This window comes from Eschrichtius robustus, chromosome 16 (assembly GCF_028021215.1).
Source record: "Eschrichtius robustus isolate mEscRob2 chromosome 16, mEscRob2.pri, whole genome shotgun sequence".
NCBI classification, from domain to species: domain Eukaryota; kingdom Metazoa; phylum Chordata; class Mammalia; order Artiodactyla; family Eschrichtiidae; genus Eschrichtius; species Eschrichtius robustus.
In genome coordinates this window covers 18,081,926-18,105,323 of record NC_090839.1, presented here as the reverse complement: position 1 = coordinate 18,105,323, position 23,398 = coordinate 18,081,926, and the positions used below count along the sequence as shown (strand labels likewise).

The following is a 23,398-nucleotide window of genomic DNA, read 5'->3' as shown; positions in this document are numbered from 1 at the left end:
GATGTTGGGGAGGTGGAGGATGCCGTGCTTGGCAGAGAGAATGGCACAGACAAGGGCTTGACTGCTTAGAGGAGAACAAAAAGTTGGGCGTCTGCCTGCCAATGTTCCCCACGCCCTTCAGGACAAAGTCCAAATCCCAAGTGAAGACCTTTACCTAGCTTCTGCTCGCTTCTTTGCCTCTCTCCTCATGTCCGTGTCCCGGCCCACTGTTCCCGAACACAACATGCAGCTCTTCTACCTCAGCTCCTGCACATGTCGCTTCCTCCTGGCCCAAGCTCCCCCTCCTCTGGCAGGTCTCAGGCAATACTGCCTCCAGGAAGGCCTCCTGGCCCCTGAGCCCACCAGGCTAACGATGGATGCCTCCACACTGAACTCTCATACGAACCTCCAACCAAGTACATAAGCTCATCCGCATTGTTTCTTTTTCTGTTTATCTTACCTATAGACAAACGGTAGCCACTAGCATGTGTGACTCTATATTTAAATTAATGAAAATAAAAATTTTAAAGATCAGTTCCTCCGTCGCACTAGTCCTATTTCAAGTGCTTAATAGCCACGTGTAGTTAGTGATGACTCTATCAGACAGCAGATATAGGACATTTCCATCAACGCAGGCATTTCTATTGGACTGAGCTCTCAGAGAAAAGGAGGCAGGTAAAGGCAGGGCCTGTAAAGTGCGTCTCTACTGTCCCAGTACCCTGTATCTTCCAGGTACCACCAGATTGGCTGAATTCCTTACTTACTTAGCTGTTGTTTTTTTCTGTTTTGTGTGTTTGTTTGTTTGTTTTTTGGACTACCCGCAAAAGTCAGACCCTGTCCCAGGGAAAGGAATCCATTAGTGTCAAACTTCCAGGTTGCCCAGAGCTCACAGTCTAGTGAGGGGCATGCAAGAAACGAAACCAAAGAAAACATACAAACAAATGTATAACACAATTAGAAGCTCATGAAAGAATGATGAAGGAAGCGTACATGGCGCTGTTGAATAAAACCTGCTAAAGGGACAGAGTAAAAGGAAATGGAATCAGAAACGAAGGTTAGAACCAGATTCAGATGGGCCTTGAATTCCATGCTAAGAAGCTTGAACATAATGCGGTAGGAAGCCAGTGACCCATTTAAGAATTTTAAGCAGGGAAGTTAACTTGATCCAATCTGTGCTTCCAAAAGACCAGTCCTCCAGCAGCTGGGTGGGGGAGGGATTGAAGAAAGAGGAACTTATGACAGGTCGACCAGAAAGCCGCCCTGGCAGGTCAGGAGAGCGGGGTGGAGAGTGGCAGAGGGAGAGGAAAGAGCTAATCCCAGAGCTCCCAGGGACTGACAGGATGGGAAGGAGAGAGCAGGGGCTGGGGTGGGGAAGGCATCTCCAAGGAAGCCCGCTGGGGATCCAGAGGAGGGTCTGCTACAGAATCTGGGGCTCTGCCCTGGGCTTCCCTTCAGGCACTGCATTATGGGTGATTAACTCACGGCCGAGTTACTTTCTGATGAAGGTTACTACAGTTACATCAGCATGACAGGTGCGGTGTGGGGGAAGAAGGCTTGGCGTGTGCCGAGCTGTATATTAGATTCTAGTCACTCTTTGATTGATCTTTTAAGCAATTCTGGGATTCTGTCACTTAAAAACCAATAAATCTTTGAAGGCCTGGGGAAAGCAATGCAAAAGCAATAAACCTCCATTGCGGAGTATTAGAAAAAGAGGCCACACTGCCAAGGTGGTTTGGCTGGAGCGATGAGGGTGCAGGAGCCCCGCACGGCAATCTTCCCTCCCCGCCTCCCCGCCTCCCTGCATGCTCAGTCCTACCAACCAGTCAGAGTCAGAGCCACAGGGCTCCAGAGCGGCAGCAAGCAGTACAGCAGGGGCTGGAGTTTGGCTCAACCAGGGTCAGAGCATTACTGGCAGGAGGAGGAAGAACAGCCTGTGTGGGCGTGGCCTGGAGGCTGGGGCTCAGGTGTGAGTCTGTTGGAGAAGAGGAAGACCCTCCGCCCAGAGAGAGTTAAGCTGGGCTTCACAAGTTACTGGCTGCGCCCACACAACCAGAACTGTCTTGTCTGCCCCTCAATCCCCAGGTGGAAGAGGTTCAATCAACAGCATCCCACCAGAAGGTCACCCAGTCATCATTTGACATCCCAGGCACGAGGAACTCAGAACAGTGAACTCAGAGGCAGGAAGCTAGGTCCGTGGACTGGCTCTACGTGTAATGAGCTCCGTGACCTTGGGCCAATCACTTAACATCTTAGATTTCCGCTTCTCCTCTAAAATGGGGAGGGTATTTCCTGTGCAGCTTACCCACTGGGTAAGTGACGATCAGATGCTACAATGGAATTAAAGGAACTATCAAGTATAAAACACGATTCCGGGCATCCTTGACCCAGTACATCTAGAGAGTTCTTAGTGTCCTGGGGTCACAGAGTGTGTTTGCTGTTTTCTCAAGGCTCGTGCTTCCCCTGCCTGCAGGACTCCACAATGGTCCACTTGCCTGGGTTGTGCCCATCTATACTCCTCCTCTCAGTCAATACAGTCACTGTCTCTACTGGCTTCATGTTATCTTGTTTTGCCGCTTTCATCATTCTGTTTCCTTAATGGCTTAATGGTCCCCTCCCTGCCCCGTTCACATGTACACTTACTGGATGATAAGCTTCAGGAGGACAGGTGTGTGTCTCCCTTGCTTCCTGCTATATCCCCATTGCTTACCTCAGTTCCTGCTCAATAAATATTTGTTGAATGACTTAATGGTCAGCTGCCTCCCACGGGGCACTCCAGTGCCCAGAGTTCAAGGTGACAAAGGGTTAAAGTAACTGAAGTCTACTGTGATATTCCACTGCTGTCACTGCGGTTGTCCCGGAAGCCTTGTTGGCTGGCACTGATTAGTCTCTTCCCTTCTTGGCAAATGCCCAAGCAACAGTCTGAAAATAACTCCAGAAACTGAGTGTCTACCCACCCTCAGTGATCTAGAGCCTTGAGAAGAAAAGCAGCCAGACTTTTCCAGACACCAGGCATTGCCCCTTTGAGCAGTGACATTTATTTTAAATTTTTTTCCGATGGAAATGTCACCAAAATACATCACGTATGACTTTCTCCTAGGGAGGTGGCGTGGCTAGAGAGATGTGAGTGTTGGCTTAGGGGTGGCTGAAGGGGGTTTAAGTTCTGCCTGCACCACTTGCTTTTTTTTTGGCTTGGGTCAATGCACTTAGCTTCCATGTATCTCAGTTTCCATATCTGCACAATGGGGAGGCTATTATGGCAATGCTGTGAGGATGCAAATAGTTTACATACAGTGACAGGCACTCGGCCGGTGCGTGCTCATCAAATGGAAGCTAGCTGGCTCTTTTAACTTGAAGACGTGGGACCTAATGGTACATTTTTTAGGGTGAACCAGGAACAACAAATGAATACCCGTGGCTGTGAGGGGCAGCAGGGGCTACAGCATGTGGACCTCCTTGTTTCTTGAGTCCCTGTGTTGGTTTTGTAGAGTTGCCCTGTTTTTCGCTCCCTGCCAACTGTCATTTCTCATCGCTACTGGGGCATTTCCATTCCCACCTACTAATTTACTGTGGTCTTAGGATGCACGAGCTCATTAAACAGATGTGCAAACTAAGTCTGTTAGCTCAGATGGAAAGTGTAAGGGGCTTCTCTCTGTGGAGGCTAGAAAAGCTTTCCCAAGAACATTGGTTTGGGATGCGCAGAAGACCAATTTGCTGGTCTCTGGAGTCAGGCAGGCCTGGGTACGAGTCCTGACTTCATCACTTACAGGCTCTGTGACCCTGAACTTTAGTTTCCTCATTTCAAACAGAGAGATAATAGTACTACTCATAGGTTAGTAGAGATTAAATTCTTGGATCATAGGAGTTGCCCAATAAAACATGGTGATAATTACTCCCATCTGTGTTCAGCTGACTTTGAGGAGTTTTCAGAGGTTCACAGACATATAATCTGATTCATCCTGAGGATGGGTCCCTGATCCTCTGTACAAAAATTAACTTTATTCCTATCACTAGGAAAGACACAGATTACTTATTTCTCAGGACAATTAGAAAAGACATTTTTCTGAATCTGTGCCAGAAAGAAGTTAGGGGCTCTTAAGGAAAAAGCAAAGCACCTCCTTCCCCACCCTGAAATCAGGGTCTTGAAAAGCTTTGGAAATTTGAACAGGAAGGAAGCGGGCAACACTGTGACCCTATAGTGGGGTGGGTTTGCAAAAACCATTTTGAACAGAACTTCCTAAGTTCCACAGAGAAGAAGCAAAGCTAACAAAGGAACTAACTCTCTGACAGCCTGCGCTGCTTTGGCTCACATGTACATCTCATTAAGCTTTGGTGAAATATCTCCAGTCTATTCTTTCCAGATAAGGAAAACTGAGGTTCAGAGAGATTAAGTATCTTGCCCAAGGTCACACAGCAGCATCAGATCAGCATTTGAACCCAGGTTCACTGCCACTGAACTCACATCCTTTTCATTGCCCCACACAGCAGCCAGAAGACTGTGGGAAGCTGGGCTGAACCCACAGCCACCAAGAAGCCACACAGTGGGGTGCCAGCTGACCAGGTTCTTTTGCTGACAGTTTTGTAGGCTTGTAGCAATGAAAGGTGACACTTGGGTCTACCATAGAAAGGTCCTGGGTTTTAGGGCAGATCTGGCCTCTGACCCTGGGTCAGCTGCTAACTTGTACAATACTGGGCTTCTCTTTTCTGGGCCAGACTCTTGCCATCTGGGAAGCTTTCTGAGACTCTGAAACATGCCCAATGCTGCTGTATGACAGAGGTAAGAGCTGCGAAGGGGAGGTGAGACGTGGGTGGCCAAGATGGAATGCGTGATTGGACACCTGGAGGACCTGCGTTCAAGCTCAGCCTTCCTCCTCCCTGTCTGTGTGCCCTTGCGCCTTTCTGAGCCTCAGTCTCTTCATCTGAAAAGGAGGAAAATGTATCTCAGTGTACAGAGGGAAGTAAATGACAATGTGGCATAAGAGTAACAGGAAGAAACACAGTAACTCAACAACTCCCTGTGTGATGTCAGAGCCACCATCGCTCTGGCTCATCACAGGTAGGACAGTCCTGGAACGACCTATGTGTGGAATATAAGGCAAACGTTCTTAGTTCAGGTGCCCACAACCTCTATCCACACCTGTTTGAAGGCCTGAAGACCCACCTTACTTAGGATAGAACACTTTCCAAAGTCTATAGAATAGATGGGAACTTCCAAACTGGCAGCTGATTCTATCTGCTCCAGTGCCTGTAATTCCTGGGTAGAGTTGGACCCAGGTTGGCAAACAGGTAACTAGACCATCTCAATAGCCTCCTTCCCGGCTGGTCTCCCAGCCGACAGTATCATAAAAGAGACACTGCATGTGGCTCTTCAGTGGCTCCCCAGGGCCCCTCAAACAAGGCTGAGCTTCTCAAACATGGCCCTTGTTCCCACCCCACCACTCCCGCCTTGACCTTTATGCTAAGGCAAATTTAACGATTCCTGGTTGCTCCCCACGATGGCAAGCTTCCTCTTTCCTCCATGCCTTTGTTCATGCTGGACCCTGTCACCACTCTGGTGAAATCTTAGACAACATTTAAGATATAGCTCGGTGTCACCTCCTCTGGGACTTCTCTCCTGTGAGCTCTGGTGATGGCCTATGAGCATCTCCACAAGCATGCACCGTAGTGCAGTTATGTTTTCACATTTCTGTCTCCCCAACTAGAGTTTGACTTTCTTTAGAGCATGAGTTATACACAGCTAGTTCACTAGCCTGTCCCAAGCACTTAAACAGTGCCTGAGGGCTTCCCTGGTGGCGCAGTGGTTGAGAATCTGCCTGCCAGTGCAGGGGACACGGGTTCGAGCCCTGGTCTGGGAAGATCCCACATGCCGCGGAGCAACTGGGCCCGTGAGCCACAACTACCGAGCCTGCGCGTCTGGAGCCTGTGCTCCGCAACAAGAGAGGCCGCGATAGTGAGAGGCCCGCGCACCGCGATGAAGAGAGGCCCCCGCTCGCCGCAACTGGAGAAAGCCCTCGCACAGAAACGAAGACCCAACACAGCCATAAATAAATAAATAAATAAATAAAATTTAAAAAAAAAAAACAAAACAAAACAGTGCCTGACACGGAGTGAGTGCTCAAGAAACGTTTATCGAATGAATGAATAAGTGAATCGTTTTCATCCCCTGTACACTGCTCCATTCCTGGCATATAAAATACTCCATGCATGCTCGTTGAACTGAACTGAACTAATTTGAAAGCTGTTCTACCCAACGCTCTCGCTTGGATTTCAGGGTCTGTAGTCCCTTGAGCTCTGAGCAAAAGCCAGCAGTCAACTTTGGAGCTGCTGCCCTCGTACATAGTGTAGCTTATTTAAAAGAGATGACCACCTTCCTGACAGCCGTGAGCCCATGGACTTCCATGGGATCAGCTTAGCTACTGAGATGCTTTCACCGCCTGGGCTGTAGGTACACTCCTGGACTCCAGCAGCCTCTTGTTAAAGTCAGCAGTATGACTCTGAATTCCAGTCTCCTGTGGAACACCAAGGCCATAAACTGGACCAGCCCTGAGGTCGTGTCCCGTTCGTAATCTCTGAGCAGGTTGTTTTTAGCATTCAGTGAATCTGTCTGCCTGTCTGTTAATGGCAGTTGGACACGTAATGGTGATCTTGCCAGGATACTGTGTTTCTGGGCCTCCAACCGGACTGAATACATTTACCATAGGTGTGTTCCAGAAAGTTCTCTCCCAGCCCTCCTCAGGTCCCCATAAGCACATTCCCACTAAACCAGTCCCAGTGGCCCACAGTAGGGAGACAGGGCTCCTCGCTCAGTAGCCCCTCTGAACGGGGCTTGGGGCTGCGGACCCTTTTCCTCCAGGAAGCCTTGCTCCTGGCCAGTCTTGCCCATGGGCATTGCCAGTGACATCATTCAGCTGGAGGCGTGCACGGTGCAGAGAAGGAAAATGGCAAACGCCAGGTTAAGAACCCTCCTCACCTGACAGGGGCTCCCCGAGACTGAGCGGGCTTCAGCATCACTGTGATGGTCGTGTCTGTTTCGTTCAGTGGGGTGTCTGTGTCATATTCAGGCATCGATGGAGCTGGACAGAGAACAGAGAGAAGGGAGATCAGCGAAGGTCCCAAACCCCTCTCATCACCTCCCTCAAGACACTCAGGATGCCTAGAAGGGAGGTGTTTGGGGAAGGGTAGGATGAGAGTCACATGGCACCCCAGGCTTTCAGCAAAGGAGGCCCTGACTTCCAACCTGCCCGTAGGCTCCTTCAAGGTACAGAAGAGTCTGGAGAAGGGTAGCAATGACGTGGCTGGTAATCCTCATGAATCAAGAAGTTCCATACGAAATAAACAGATAAATGCAGGAAATATAAGTACTTAAAGATGTGAATGCAGAGTCAACCCTAACCATATTTAAAATGCAAATGCAAATTACAGCAGTGATGAACTAGTTCCTCTTATCTTTCTTTTTCTTCCTGAGACCCTCCCTTCTGATAGAAGTGTAACTAAATCTAATCCCTTGGGAAGGTAATTTAGCCATTTGTATTAAGAGCTATTAAACCCACATCGGTTTTAATTCAGTATTTCAATTTCTGGAACTGAATCCTAAAGTCATAATCCAAGCCAAGAAATTAAACTTTATTCTGTAACATGTTTATTGAAGCGTTATTTTATAAAAACATGGAAGCACCAAATATATCCAACCACAGGGGAATCTTTAATTAAATTACGTCCATCCACTTGACAGGACATTATAATGAAAGCAATGTAGCAACATGGAAGATGCTTATGGTTTAAGGATAAGTGGAAACATTAAGCTACAAAAAACACGGTGGGTCTGTATCTAAGTAAAATATGGATGCAGACCAGAACTGCATGCGTATTCTGAAAAAATGTAAATTGCAAAAAAGAGGTCTGAGATAATTCTGCTTTGATTCTGTCTGGTGGGGGAGGGCACTCTACTGGTGATGGCAGGTGACATCCTGGACTGCTATGGCTCTGTAACAGTCATTCACTCATCTGTTTGTTCATTCATTCATCAGACGTTTCATGAGAACCTGTGCTGTGCCCTGCACTGCCAAAAGGAATACTCCTGAAAATCAATCACATTTTTACAGACCAATTTGTAAGGGGAAAATGTACTATTTAAGGCAACTGTGTGCTAGATAAATTATTTGGTGAATCACTCAGCATTCCCTCTGGTCTAGTCTAATTGATGTATTTTTTTATACTTTAGGAAGTTCATGGATTAGGTTTTCTTCATGAGATTACAGCAGTGACACACGAGGGACTGCATTGTCCTTGTTGCTCCAAAGTCACACGGTGACGGCTGGCTCTGCCCTTTTTCACTCCCAGGAATATTAGGAATGGAAAAAAACCACCACCACCACCTTTCTTCCTTTCCCCCTTTCTAGGACAGATACCTGAAATTTTGGTGGCGATCCTGGTGGTAACAGGGGGCCCAAAGCCCTTTGCTGTGCTGGCCTTGATGGTGAAGGAGTAGGTGGTCCCGGGGTACAGACCCACAAAGAGGTGGTGGGTTTCATTCCGAAGCTTGAACACTTTGCCCCTCTGGCTGGAGAGGTCGGCGCTCGGGTCCAATGAGCCCACGGCCTTGTAGTTGATCTGTACAAGGAGCCAGCAAACAAACATATCAGTGCCTCACCCAGGAAGCTGGGTGGAGTCCATATGGAGGAACATCAGGGGAGGAAAGCACAAGGCGTGTGAGCTTGGTCAGCACTTCTGCCGTTCGCATCTACCTTACAGATGATCCCAGCCTCCCAATACTCCATGGCTGATACTCTGGAGCATTGCTGTCCAATAGAAATAAAATTTAAGCCATGGGCTTCCCTGGTGGCGCAGTGGTTGAGAATCTGCCTGCCAGTGCAGGGGACACGGGTTCGAGCCCTGGTCTGGGAAGATCCCACATGCCGCGGAGCAACTGGGCCCGTGAGCCACAACTACTGAGCCTGAGCGTCTGGAGCCTCTGCTCCGCAACAAGAGAGGCCGCGATAGTGAGAGGCCCGCGCGCCGCGATGAAGAGTGGCCCCCACTCGCCGCAACTGGAGAAAGCCCTCACACAGAAACGAAGACCCAACACAGCCAAAAATAAAAAAAAATAATAAATAAATAATAAATAAAAAATTTAAAAAAAAAACAAAACCAAAAACATAAAATGTGGAAAAAAGTTGAACACCTATATACCCACTGCAGACTTTACAATTAGTATTTAAAAAAATAAATAAATAAAAAAATTTAAGCCACATACATAATTTTCAATTTTCTAACAGTCACATTAAAGGAAAAAAAAGTAAGAACATAAAGTAAAATTAATTTTAGTAATACATTTTGTTAAACCCAGTAGATGTAAAATGTTATCATTTCAACCTGCAATCAACATAAAAAAATTAATGAAATATTTTACATTCTTTTATTCATATTAGGTCTTAGAAATCAAGTATCTATTTTACCACATGGCGCATCTCCATTTGGACTAGCCACATTTCAAAAGCGCAGGGACCCCATGTGGCTACTGGCCATCACATTGGACAATGTGGCCACAGAGCAGTGTCCAAGTGTAGCATCCTGATAAGAATTATCTGGAAGCCTAGTTTAAAATGCAGCTCATGCATCCCCCTACTCCATGTGGTGCTCTCTGGTGCTTTCTTGTGCATTATCTAGTTTGTCTTCCCTAAAACCTTGCGGACGTCAGAATATTCTCATTTTAATGTTGGAGAAACTGAGGCTCAACTGGCAACAATTTGTATTAAACCAGCGCTTTTCGAAATATCTGTGGTGAAGACCCAGTTCTGTTTCCCAGTCCACTGCAGACCCATAATGATCCAAAGACCACATCACACGTGACTCATCATGTGAGTTTGGCAATAACCACACTGTTCTACATGATGCGCAAGGAGACGTGTCCACTGACCACACATATGGGTGTCACAGCAATGTCAAGGCCCTAAGAAGTTTCTAGATGCTCACTCTCAACTTCTGCACTTATCCTGCTGTGAATGTAACAAAACAGCTGGCATCCCTGGCACTGGCCTCCAAGGATCACATTCTGAGAACCACATTTCTAAATTACACAGTTGTTAAAGAGGCAAACTCAGGGTTTTTTTGTTTATCTAGTTTGTTCTATTAAAAGTGTTTTATTAGAGTATAATACATATACAGAAAATTATACAGCTCAGTGAACTTTTACTAACTGGAAAGGACCATCTAACCATACCCAATCAAGAGACACAACATTACCAGACCCGAGATTTTCCCCTTACGTCCCCTTCCAATCCTTTCCCTCCTCCCCCCAGCACGGATACCCTCTACCCTGATTTCTAACAGCGTAGACTAGCTCTGCCTGGCTTTGAACTTTATATAAATGGAATCATACAGAGTGTACTCTTTAGTGTCGGCTTCTTTCTCTCAACGTCCTGTGTGAGATTCATGCGGCTGTCACATGCAGCCATAGATCAGGCATTGTCAAGGTTATTCGGTGTCCTATCACTGACCCAAGACTAAACCCAGATCTGTTGGGTTTCATTCATTCATTCACTCATTTGCTCCTCCACAACCATTCCCCGCATACTCCTGTACTATTCCAGGACCTGCACTGTGTGCTCCCATGCCCTAGCAAATGAATGCAATGAACACAAGCTAGGCCCTGTCCTCAAGGTCTTCTGTTCCAGAACGAGGTAAGTCAACTACACAGCCACTTCACATCACTTTGTCTTTTGTCAGGAATGTCCCATGCTTGTCAGGAAGGCCAAACCCAGGCAGAAAAGGTAATATACCAACTTTACTTCAAAAATAAGCAGTTGGCTGTTCCTGGCTAGGGCACCAAATGTTCTGGAGAAAGCAGTAACTTCTCTCTCCCCTATGAAGCAGGAGCAGTGCAGTGTAGCAATTGATGTCACATGTCGAGGACAGAGGCCAGACTTTGTCTGAAGCGCAGTGAGCCCGGGAGGAGAAATGCACAGAACTGAAGGAATTGGCCATTGTGCTAGCAGAGTTGGCAGGGGCACCCATCTAGCAGATCCCTGGGGGGGGGCCTGGTCACAGTGTTCCCTCTGGTCACCCCGCCTACTCCAGCCCTTCTCAAAGGCAAGCACTGCAAACATCTGCCTCTCTTTGTTTGAGGGCTTTTTCCCTGGGTACTCACAGGAAGTGCTGGTTAATTCACATCCCTGGAGACTGGATTAATGCGAGTTGATAAATACATTCCACGGCTCCTCTTGTGATACCCCTGCAGCATCCCTGGGATTTCCCCGAGGGATGCCAGTCCACATGCCTCCATAGGTAGTTGACTGGAAAACACACCCATCGTTGGCTACCTTCTTTCCCTTCCCCACTCCCTAGTATTTCCCACACTTAATAATCTGCTCGTGCTCAAATCCTTGTCTCAAGCTCTGCTTCTGAGAAATGCCAAACTAAGACGAAGTGCTCAGGGGGGTATCTCAGGGGAGAACTGAACTAATACCTGGGGGTGATACAGAGTCAGAGCAGAGGAAGGAGCACTCTAGATTCTAGGCAGAGGGAACTAACCAGGCAAAGACCTCGGGTGGGAAAAGGCTTGGGAGAACCAAGAAAAGTCCGGTGCTGACTAGATGGTGGTGAGCAAACAGGAGAGCTGTGTGCAGCTGGATTCCAGTTCTCCCCAGCGGCAGAAGAAGGCAGATGTTCGGAGAGCTCTGCCTGTGTCTGCTAACCCAGGCCACCAGGGGAGAAGACGTGCTGGAGCACCCTTTTGAAATTCTGCCCCCGTCCCCTGCCTGGGCTGATGGCAACTACACTGATATACAGACAATGGGTGGTAAAATTCATGCCTTATTTACTAGCCAATTCCTTTTCTGTGCTCCAAATTCAATCCAAAAGCGACTCAATTTCCACCTAGCTGTCAATATAATATACTGTGCTCCCCTGCTCTCCTAACCTTTCCTGCTATTACAGGATCCTCACTTACTTGTAATGAAACACTATGAATAAATCAATGTATGTTAATATAGCATGTCTTCAATTTTTTATGAAGGGCTTCACCAAATCTAATTCCCACTGCTCTGTCAGAAACAGTCTTTGAAAAATTCAACCTGCAAGTTTTACGAAGTTAGCGTGGGATCGGGCTGGGGAGGGAAAGAAGGAAGGTGAGAAAAATTGAATGGGATGGAGCTGGGACCGTAAAATGCATCCTGCAATGTGACTCTTCATTTGGAAGTGGAGAAAGAGGAAGATCTGTTAGAATAGCAAACATAAAATAAGGAGGTAGTAGGGGAAAGAGTGCTGAGCTGCATATCAGCCCTGGGCTCCAGGGATGGGGCTCTGGCTGCAATGAAGTGCTCAGGGCCACCCCAGTCTCTCCTGGTCGCTCTCAGTGGGGTCCCCAGCCACAAGCCAGAGTGAGCACTTCATAACAAGAATCCAATCACCCCTCAGAATCAAAAGAGCAATGGTTTCCCCTAGCTTTCGGGATTAGGACCACATTCTTACCCTGTGGTTCTCCATCACCTCACTGCATGAGCTGGCCTCTCCTGCCCCTCTATCTTTTTTAAAAAAATTATTTATTATTTACTTATTTTGGCTGCGCCAGGTCTTAATTGTGGCACGCAGACTCTTAGTTGCAGTATGCATGTGGAATCTAGTTCCCTGACCAGGGACGGAACCCAGGCACCCTGCATTGGGAGTGTGGAGGCTTATCCACTGGACCACCAGGGAAGTCCCCTCCTGCCCTTCTATCTTGCATTCCAGGCCTTATTTCAGTGTCTGAAAAGATCCATGGTCCCTTTCGCCACAGAGCTTTTGCACCAGCTATTCTGCCAGCTCAGACACTTTTTTCCTTCCCTTCACCTTGCTAATGACTCCTTATCCTCAGATCGCAAGTAAAATGACACTTTTCATGAGCACCTTCCCTGACTTCCAGGTCCTCCCATTTTATGTTCCCAGAGTTACATGGCTCTCCATTGAACCACTACTTTTATACTGAACCATGAAATTATTTCACTGATGAGTCCCTTTTCCATCAGCCCAGGAGCTGAAAAAGTAAAGCCTGAAAGCCAGATCTGGCTCATCGTCTGTTTTCGTAAATAAAATCTGACCAGAACACAGCCACACCATTATATCTGTACTGTCTGTGACAGCTGCTGACACGCTACAAAGGCAGAATTAGGTAGCTATAACTCCACAGCCCACAGAGTCTAACATATTTACTCTCTGGCCCTGTACAGAAAGAGTCTGCTGAGCCCTGGACTAGACTTTAAGCTCTAAGAGAGCAAAGATCTTATGTGGTTTTTGCTCCGCATTTTTCCCCTTGGAAAAATGAATGAATGATCAAACCAGGTTATGTGGCTTGAGCAATTTGCTTAACCTCCCAGAGTCTTGGGCTCTTGAAGGATAAAATACTCCTTTTAATTCCAGTTTCTGTTTTGATTTATATTGCAGAATGACCTGCAGCTTCTTTACTCCTGGAAGGCAGCCCCTTTGTTCAGAAGTAAGGCCCCAGGGGGGAGTCCATGAGTGACTTTAGCCTGTGCATCAAGGCTCCAGCTGCCATGGACCAGGGAACATCTTGGGAAGAACAGGCAGCCCTTCCACCGTGGGCTGACGAGGAGGGGGCAAGACAGGCGGGGAGAACAGAAAACAATTTCCCTCAAAGAGCCCATCAGGAAGGGCTTACTTGCGTATTGAACGTGCTTAGATTGAGCCAGGCTCTGCTCCAGGCACTGGGCCAGGTACAGGGTTAGACCACAGAGGTTCCACGTTCAAAGAGAGCAGGTGACAAGTTTCTGGGCCTGAGGATGAGATGGATGGTGGATGGTGGTTAAGGGAAGATATGAGATAAAGTAGAGCTGAGGGAAGTGGCCAGGACTCAGAAGCAGGTTGTCAGAAGATGCAGTCATGAAAAAAACACCATTTTGGAGCACTTACTCTGTGCCAGGCACTGTGAAGAGGGACTCACATAAAAATCATCTCATTTAATCCTTAAAAAAAAAAAATGGTGTGGAGTCTTTATGGTTATTCCCATTCCTCAGCTGAGGAAACTGAGGCCGAGAGAGGTGACATGGTCAAAGTGCGAGCCAGGGTGAGGACAGCTCTGTGTGCTTGCTGGAAGGACAGATGGTGACCCACCATTCATGAAGTGTTCTCTGATGCCTCGGTTTCACCACAGTGGGTACCACGATGCAGCAAGAACCTGGATAAGTCTATTTGGAAACATAGGGATGCCCTGGAAGGACCTGATTGCTATTCAAAGAGCTCATGCCCTAACAGATGACCCCATATTGAGGAAACCCACAATGGTATCAATTGTCAGTGTTGATGGCATAAACTGGGTCAAGACCTGCCCACCTACAGCTTGAAGCTCCAGAAGCGCCCTCTATAGCTTAGCACCCTCTCCTCTTGCTACTATACATGTGGTGTCTTCATCCTAAACCTTTTGGGGGAGGGAGGGTTCAGTACCCTATGTTATCCATTCCACCTGCTCCTGACTTTCTCCAAATGGTTTCCCGTCCATCTTCCGGAAGTCTCAAGATAGCAGAGTTTTAACAAGGCTATAGGTAAAATAGATTGACTTGGTCAGTTCAATGGATAAAGGTTAATTTTTTTTAAACTCAGAACAACTGGTTAAAATCTTTTGTCCCTCTTTTTTTTACCTACTGTAAAAGTGTTTACAGGCATGGTCTTTTCCATCTTCTTGACTTCCAAGGCAAATGTATAAAAGGAGACCAGTTCAAGGTAATCTCCTCTTGTTAGAAGTGTAGTGTTGATGCTTTGGTTCGCTGACAATTTAAAGATAAAATGTGAACATGTTTCCTTCTGAAAAACAGTGTGAATGCACAGATGGCTGCAATGTACATGCCAGTGACTTCTTGGCCATGGGGCCCTTGCACTTCCTAGAGAGCTGAGGACTAGAATAACAGCAGAAAAATGATTATGACCAACACACATATTGCTGTTCCTGGGTTTCTAACACTGTTGAGCCAGTGAGGGAATGCAGGGACTTGCAACTTCTGTGCACAGACAACTACTGCTTTTGTTTCCGTTGTGACTGACTCATTCTCTCCATCAACAGATGTTTACCAAGAACCAATTCTGTGCTGGACTCTGTTCTGAGCTCTTGAGAAACACTGGTGAAGAAGACCCAGTTCCTGACATTGGGGACCAACAGAGGCATTGGTAGATACTGCAGGTAACCAAAGCCTTTGGGAACACAGATCTGGGAGTAATTGCTTCTGCCAGAGAGAGTGAGGACAGCATCCCAGAGAAGCTGCAAGAGCACTGGGTTAGGCTGGTGGTCCTCAGCCTGGACTCCAAAGCATATGCCCTGAAAACCTTTTTAAAAGTACCAATGCCTGCATCCACTCCACACTAACTGAATCGAACGTTTTGGCTACAAAGACCTGGACATCAGTAACCTTTTTAAAGTTCTCCAGGAGATTTGATTGGGCAGCCAGGGCTGAGAATGCTGGATCTGAACCCTAAAACATGAAGGCGATTAAGCAGAAGAACTATGAAATATGGCACATGCCAAGGAAAAGTACCCTAGAAGAGCATGCTGGAAGGAACTGGAAACTCACCATTGGCATATCACAGTGATAGCTGCTGAAGGCAGGATTCACTAATGAATGCTAAAGTTGGTGGGTGAAATGAAGGAGAAATGGAATATTTGCATAACCTTATCTCACCCCAAATGTAATAAGACCACAAGTTCTTTGATAACCCTCCTCCCAGAAGGTGGAGCCCAATTTCTCTCTCCCTGAGTGTGGGCTGGAGCTAGTGACTTACGATGGAAAAGGGAAAAATGTAGCTTTAAAGCGAAGAGATCCGGCAGACAAGGGCTTAACCAAGGGATCAAGGTCAACGTTGCCAATGATAAGTCACGTTGAGATCAAGGGCTCCCTGGTATGTGATGAGAAGCACACATACCATCTGTGGTCTTCTTCCCCAGCACCTCTGTCCACTCACGAGACGATATGAGACTAGCCCAGATTGAGTAATGATCATCACTCTTAAAAAATGTCGGAGTCATAAAGACAAGAAAAGCCCGAGAAACTGTCATAGATTCGAGGAAAATAAGGAGGCACGACACCTAAATGGTATGTGGGAACCTAGAAGGAGAAAAAAACACCTAGGGAAAAACTTGGGAAATCTGGGGGGAAAAAAAAAAAAGTCTGGAGTTCAGTCAATAGTAATGCACAGATGTGAAGTCTCAGTTTTTGTTTTGTTTTTAATTAATTAATTTATTTATTTTTGGCTGCGTTGGGTCTTCGTTGCTGAGCAAGGGCTCTCTCTAGTTGCGGCGAGTGGGGGCTACTCTTCATTGCAGTGTACGGACTTCTCATTGTGGTGGCTTCTCCTTGTTGCGGAGCAGGGGCTCTAGGCACGTGGGCTTCAGTAGTTGTGGCATGCAGGCTCAGTAGTTGTGGCTCGCGGGCTCTAGAGCGCAGGCTCAGTAGTTGTGGCGCATGGGCTTAGTTGCTCCACAGCACGTGGGATCCTCCCAGACCAGGGCTTGAACCCATGTCCCCTGCATTGGCAGGTGGATTCCTAACCACTGCACCACCAGGGACGCCCCTGCGAAGTCTCAGTTTTGATAAACATACCACGGCTAGGGAAGACGTTAACATTCGGGGAAGTTGTGTGAAGGGTACAGAACTCCCTGTACTATTTTTGCAACTTTTTTTGGGGTAAATTTAGAATTATTTCAAAATAAAATGTTTAAGAAACCACAACAAAACGTGGCATGCTGGGTTTGGGTACCTGTGAGGTCTCTGTGGCTGCAGAATAGAATCTACAACAAATATTCAGTGAGCTCTGGACTTGGCCCTGTGCTAAGAACTGGAGAGCCTTCAGAAACCTACAGTCCAGTGCAGGAGATGGGCATGACCATAGGAATGAGTCATAAAGGCACGTCTAGATTACCGCTTTGAAGGAAGGGAAAATGGTTCTTGGGAGCATCTAATAGAGAAGGCTTCTGGGGTCCAGAATTCTTCACCATAGAGTGTGAAGGTGTTAGCCAGATGAAGGGGGTGGGAGAGGGGATGGGGGGGAAGTGATGGGAGTCAGAGAGTGAAGGAAGAGGAGGCCAGAGAGATGCCCTTGGGCAGGATGGCTACTGACCTATGAGTGCTTTTGTGCAAATAAGCAAAAGGCATTTCTCTAGGCAGAGGCTGCCCCCCACTCCCCAATCCCAGCCCCCTGTACTTCAGTGAGCTGAAAGTACCGTTGTGAGAAGGAAAAAATATGCCTTTCTTAATGCCTAGCCATAGTCCTCCTGACAGACACAGGAGGTAGCTTAGTGGGTTTCATCCCCTTGGTGGTATAGTGTACAACCCATGCGACAGTTTGCGACAGTCCTGCATTGAGGTCAGGTCATGGAAGTCTTTATGTGAATGTTCAAGTGCTTGGATTTTATCCTGAGGGCAGTATAGAGTCATTAAATGGGAGGGATACAGCATCATACCTGTATTTAAGAATAGTGCTACTAAAATTGTGGTCTATAGACAAAACCCCAGGAATCTGCCCAATCCCAGGAATCTGCATTTTAACAAGCTCTCTAGGTGATGCTCATGCATGTTGAATTTGCAGAGGCACCTTCGCTGGCGAGGGTACGGGGTTCTGAACTGACTGGAGGAACAGTCAGGGCCTGGCTCTCATCCAGAGGACAGGTGACAAAGAAGGCCTGGTTCGGACAGGAAGCTGAGGGGATGGAGAGAAGGGGGTGAATCTGAGAGCTGTTGAGTTCTGGCTGGGGAAGGGTAAGGTCCCTAGAGATGTAGGAATGAGGTAGAGCCCACACGTGGCACCGGGCCCGAAGGGGGATGAGTCTTTTCAGGGAAATACTGGGGAAGATCTGTGAATGTCCATCAGCCTGATCCTTCCGACGTTGCTGACATTCAGGAATGAGAAGAGTCGGGGAGGGGAGACCATTGGATGTTAGCCTTGCAGAACCTTACTGAAACCTAGATCCACCACATACCAAGAATTGCGTTACTAGGATATATTTTGTAACCTCACCAGCCAAAGCGCTCTACTAACTATCGGATGGGGCACAAATCTCTGGGTAGGCCCTGCCAGGCTTCTCTGGTTCCTAAGGCTGAGCTCCAAAGTCAGGGGCCCAGACTGCGGGCTGGGCTGGGTGGGCCAGGGTCTGCCTGGGCTATGCTCCTATCCAGGCGCTGCCAGCACAGGGAATGATGCCTGCAATTTGCTGGGCACAAAAGTCCTGCTGTTGCCCTGCAGGGAGCTTGTTCTAGTCTTGTGTGGACTCCCTTGGTTGCCAGGGATGAAAGATGTTTGCCCAACTTGGCTTTTGCTGATTTCTAATCAATATCCTGTTCTCTGCTTTCAGATGGTTTCCTGGTGGCTCTGGGATCAAACACTAGGAGAAAGCAGGCTCCGAATACAGCTGGTCCAGGGTCATTAGTATTCACCACCCAGCAACCGCAACTGAAATGTTGGCCAGTAGGTGATAATAACAAGAATTAACATGTATTGAGTGCTTACCATGCATGCCCCACTCTCTTCCCTAAATCACCACCCTGCCCCTCAGATCCCAGGCAGACTTCAGGTGGTGTCTTTCTGTCAATACACGATCCCCCTACTAGCATCTCAGCCCCTCCAAGCCTCACCACTGGGCTACTTCTCCGTCTCCTCCTCTCCCTTTCTCTCCCCCACAGGGGAGGGATATTCTGACAGTTTCACTCTTTCAAACTGCTCTGAATTTCAAAGATGCTGTCAGATTCCCGTAACGGGGCCACCATCAACTCTGATGGCTCTAAGCTTTTTCTTCCTAACCTGTCATAACGCAGCTTAATAATGTGAAGCTTAAACCTCCTTTCAGCTTTTAATCTCGTGCTGGGGTGTCCTGGGTGCTACGATTTTATTATTTTCATAGAAGTCCTTTTGCTTAATAAGTCTGTCTAGTGATATTTCCAATTGCTTTTACTCTGCATTGCAATATTTCTCATGTTTCTAAGTGTAAGCTGCTTGCCTTCCAACTTCACACTCAGCTGACTGCTGTGCTGCTGAGTTTAACCTGGTTAAGTTGCTAAGTTGCGTGACCAATTCCTCTCCGGTTGGCTTTGGGCGTGGAGATGAGAGAGAAGTTGAATAATCCCTTGACCCTGCTCCCTGGAACCCTGCAGCCCCGCCAATGGCCTTTCTGGCAGAGACAGCCTGGGGAAATCTTTCAATGAGGGCAAGGCCTGGATGCTATTTATTCATTGCTATAACTGCCAACACCCAGCTTGGCACAGAGTAGAAGTCAATGAGGTTTGCAAATAAATGAGGATTAATAATGAAAATGTAATAAACTTAGAATGTGGTACAGCTGGGTTTGAAATGAAGTCATTCTGATGCCAAAGTCCAGCATTTTCCACCCAGAGCTGCCACTTTGCCCTTAGCCCTCTGTGCATGTATGTGACCAGTTGCCAGGGGGACCATTGGCTGTGGGTATCGGCAACTGTCAGGCTCTAAGGCTCTGGGCCTGCCTCCCCACAGAGGGACTTACCAAGCATCCCTGCAGCTGGGTCCATGACTCAATTAAATTATGTATTTAATAATTAACGAGGCCTAAGTTGCTGAAGCTCTTGTCCTCTGAGGTCTGAGTTTCCACATCTGTATAAGTAGAAAGGCCCTTCAGTGCTTTCCCATTTTTGGTGCTTTTTAAAAATGGCCACACATCCTGGACAGCCCTCCCACCAAGGGGTAGAACTTATGTCTCCCTCTTGAGTCTAGGAGAACTTGTGACTGCTTTGACCAACAGAGTGTGGAGGAAATGGTGCTCTGTGGCTTCTGAGACTGGACGATAAAAGGCAATGCAGGGCTTCCCTGGTGGCGCAGTGGTTAAGAATCCGCCTGCCAATGCAGGGGACACAGGTTCGAGCCCTGGTCCGGGAAGATCCCACATGCCGCGGAGCAACTAAGCCCGTGCGCCACAACTACTGAACCCGCATGCCACAACTACTGAGCCTGCGTGCCACAACTACTGAGCCCGCGTGCCACAACTACTGAAGCCCTCGCACATAGAGCCCGTGCTCTGCAACAAGAGAAGCCACTGCAACAAGAAGCCCACGCACTGCAGCCAAGAGTTGCCCCTGCTCGCTGCAACTAGAGAAAGCCTGCGCGCAGCAACAAAGACCCAATGCAGCCAAAAATAAATAAATAAAATAAAGAAATTTATAAAAAAAAAAAAAAAAAGGCTATGCAGCTTCTGCCCCTGCACAGGGGTTGCTCAAGTCTACAGCATCTAAACTGTTGTGTAAGAAGTTTAAACCTGTGGGATGGCCATGCTGTGAGGAAGCACAGGGCACATGAAGAGGCCCAGCTGAATCAAGTCTTTGAGTCCTACTGTCCAGGCACCAGACTGAAGTGTGCAAGCCTCCAGATGATTCCTGTTCTCAGCTGACTAGTCACTCCCGGCCATTTGAGTCTTCTTGGTTGAGCCCCTAGATGTCATGGGGCTGAAACAAGCCAGGCTTTTCCAAATTCCTGACCCATAGAACCTGTGAGCATTATAAGGTTGTTGTTTGATGCCACTAAATTTGGGGGTGGTTTGTTACACAGCAATAGTTGAGTAGAACATCATTTGTCCATTAGGCTTGAGAGTTTCTTGAGAGCATGGATACCATTTTATTCACTTTTGTAGCCCCAAAAGGAAACATAGTAGATGCTCAATAAATACATGCTAGCTTCTTAACCAAGTGATCAAAGTTAACAACTCTAGTAATGAGAAATATGGACATCAGGTGCCTCCTGATAAGAGGCTCTGGAGGAAGGAATATCCTTTATGTGGTAGTTTTGCCAAAAACGCATAACTTGAATTAAAGGACAGTCTACACAATGACTGACCAGTACTCTTCGAAAGTGCCAAGGTCACAAAAGACAAAGACTGAGGGGCCGTCCCAGACTAGGGGGAAACGAAGGCAAAATAATAATAATTGCAATCAATGTAGGATCCTGGACTGGAAATAGGACATCAGTGGGAAAACAAAGTAAAACTTAAATAAGGTCTGTAGATTACAGCGTTCACATATTGTAGTTTAAAATATTCATCAGTGTTAATTTCCTGGTTTCATACATTTCACTGTGGCCATGTGTGATGCTAACACTAAGGGATGATGCATGTGTGGGAACTGTACTAATTTTGCAATTTTTCTGTAAGTCTGAAAGTATTTTAAAATTAAATATTTTAGAAAAGAAAGAACAAAAATAAATGTCTGCTAAGTCACATTGATTGGCTAGTCTGGAATCATGGGACCACAGGTCAGAAGTCAAAGGCTCAACCCTCTGCTTCTCACTTCCTTGTAGAAATTCATTGCAATAACAATATGAGTTAATAGTTATTGCCATTCAACTCTGCCAGGAGCCACGCCAAGCACTGTCCATGAATGACTCATTTAATCACCATAGGTTTTTGAGTCTGGTACCATTATTCTCCCCATTTTTACAGATGAGGAAACTGAGGCACGGGGAGAATAAGTAATTTTGCAGGGTTCTCACAGGTAGTAAGTGGCAGAGCCAGACCTGGAACTCAGGCAGTGGGAATCTAGAGTCCACCTGCTTAACTAACCTCAGTGCTCTGACGAGGGCCTCAGTGCCATGATGAGTGGCCAGTCTTGCTTCCAAGGGCTGGGAGACCAGAAACTGCTGGGGGAAACCTGTTTGGCAAAAGGTCAGCTGGAGTGAGAGGACACACCTGGAGTTTGGAAGGACAGGGAGAGCTCCTGGTTAGAGAGCTGGGGACAGGGATGCCAAAGTTAAGGAGAGCTGGGGTGGAAGTAAATTTGGAGATTGGAGGGAGCCCAGTGGGCTGCTACCTGACTGAATTTTCCACGCCCCCCAGAGCCTTCCTCCTTCTAGCTTGGAACTTCCGGCCTCCTTGTCAGAAGGTGAAGGCAGGGGGCAGATTTGTGCAGCCTTTCCTTGGAGAAATCCATTGATCACATAATCACACATTCTGGGTCAGCAGGGGGCTGCAGGCTGAAGTTTCACTCCATCACATTTTTCCTTCATTCAGGATTTTTCTCATGAAATTAAAATAGAATTGATTTTTCTCTCCCACCTCCCCTAAATTAGGCATTAGGGAAGGGGGAAAAAAGGGTGGGCATATTGGAGATCTGAGCATCAGTTCCATCTAGCAGAACAGCATTTGTAAGATGTATTATTAGCTCCTATTATTATGGGAAGGCTTTGTGAAAGTCTATTTTTTTTTTTTTTTGGGTTGTATCTCCTCCTCCCCACAAGAGATGAAAGCTTTTGTTTTTCTCCCTTTTTCATTGAAATGATCTTTTATTCTAACACTCCTTTCTGTTGGTCTCAGGTGAGAAGCTCCTCTTCTAATCTTGCAAATGTGGTATTTCCCCAGAAGCAGACACACAGCAGGTGACGTTGCTATTTATGGAACTGTCATTTCTGGTGAGATAGGTCATTAGGAGCCTCCTATTCTGTGGTGACCCCAGGCTCTCAGCTGGGTCTAGAATAGAACCTTACAGCCAGAGGGAGCTTTTCCATTTACAAACAGTCAGGAGAAACCAAGGCTCAGAGAGGTTAAGAGGCACATCTAGGGTCACACAGCAGGTAGATCTCTGAGAAGGCAGCTGTGGGATTACGAAACAGCTTGGGAGGGAACCAGAAAACCTAGGTGCAAATCCTGATGCTTCCTCTTAACAGATGGCTGTCTGGAGCAGCACTGCCCACTAGAAATAGAATGTGAGCCACATCTGTAATTTTATACTTCCTAAGAAATAATTTATATTTCTTTAAAATTAAAATTTTTTTTAAATAGGTGATATCTATTTTAATAACACATTTCACTTAAACTAAGATATCCACAATGTTATTAATTCAACATATAATCAACACACTGTTATTAATGAGATATTTTACATTCTGTTTTCCTGCTGGTTGAAATCAGTGTGTAGTTTACACTTCCTGCACATCTTGATTCGGATTAGCCACAGATCAAGTGCTTAATAGTCAAGAGTCACAAGTAAAATTTTCCCCATGAAATTTTAATTCTACAGGTATGTTGTCTAGCTGTATATGGACTCTACACATACCTGCATAACTGTTTTGGTACTTTATGTATAGTGTGAAATGCATATGAAGAGGAAGATTTTTTTCACTACCCCTACCCCAAGAACAAATTTTCACCTCTTGGGGGCAATAGCACCCTTGTTAAGAACGCATGGCCTAGAACAAGTAGTAACAGCACTGAACTTTGGGTTCCTATCTGTAAAATGAGGATTGGTGAGTGGACAAAACGAGGCAGGTTTTGTGGGAACGCATCTGGTAGTGCCGAGTGTGGCACGGATGCTAAGAACCAAGTTGAACTGGTGCTTCCAACACATTGTTCCCTCCCACGTGGGGGGTGGGGCCCAGGAGTTAGGCTCCTCCCCAGCCTGCAGGCAGCTCCAGGATGCTTGCTATCTGCCTAGGTCCTCTC

At 46.9% G+C, this 23,398-nt stretch overlaps 1 protein-coding gene across 2 annotated transcripts in view; it reads right to left on the bottom strand.

The window, feature by feature from the left end:
- PTPRT (protein tyrosine phosphatase receptor type T) overlaps positions 1-23,398 on the bottom strand; it is a 785,959-nt gene that overhangs the window by 268,917 nt on the left and 493,644 nt on the right. For both annotated transcript variants that reach the window (XM_068565244.1, XM_068565245.1), the window contains exons 9-10: positions 8,385-8,586; positions 6,947-7,049 (exon numbers count right to left, since the gene is read on the bottom strand). In XM_068565244.1, coding sequence (XP_068421345.1) covers positions 6,947-7,049; positions 8,385-8,586 — 305 coding nt within the window. The remainder of the gene's footprint in view (positions 1-6,946; positions 7,050-8,384; positions 8,587-23,398) is intronic.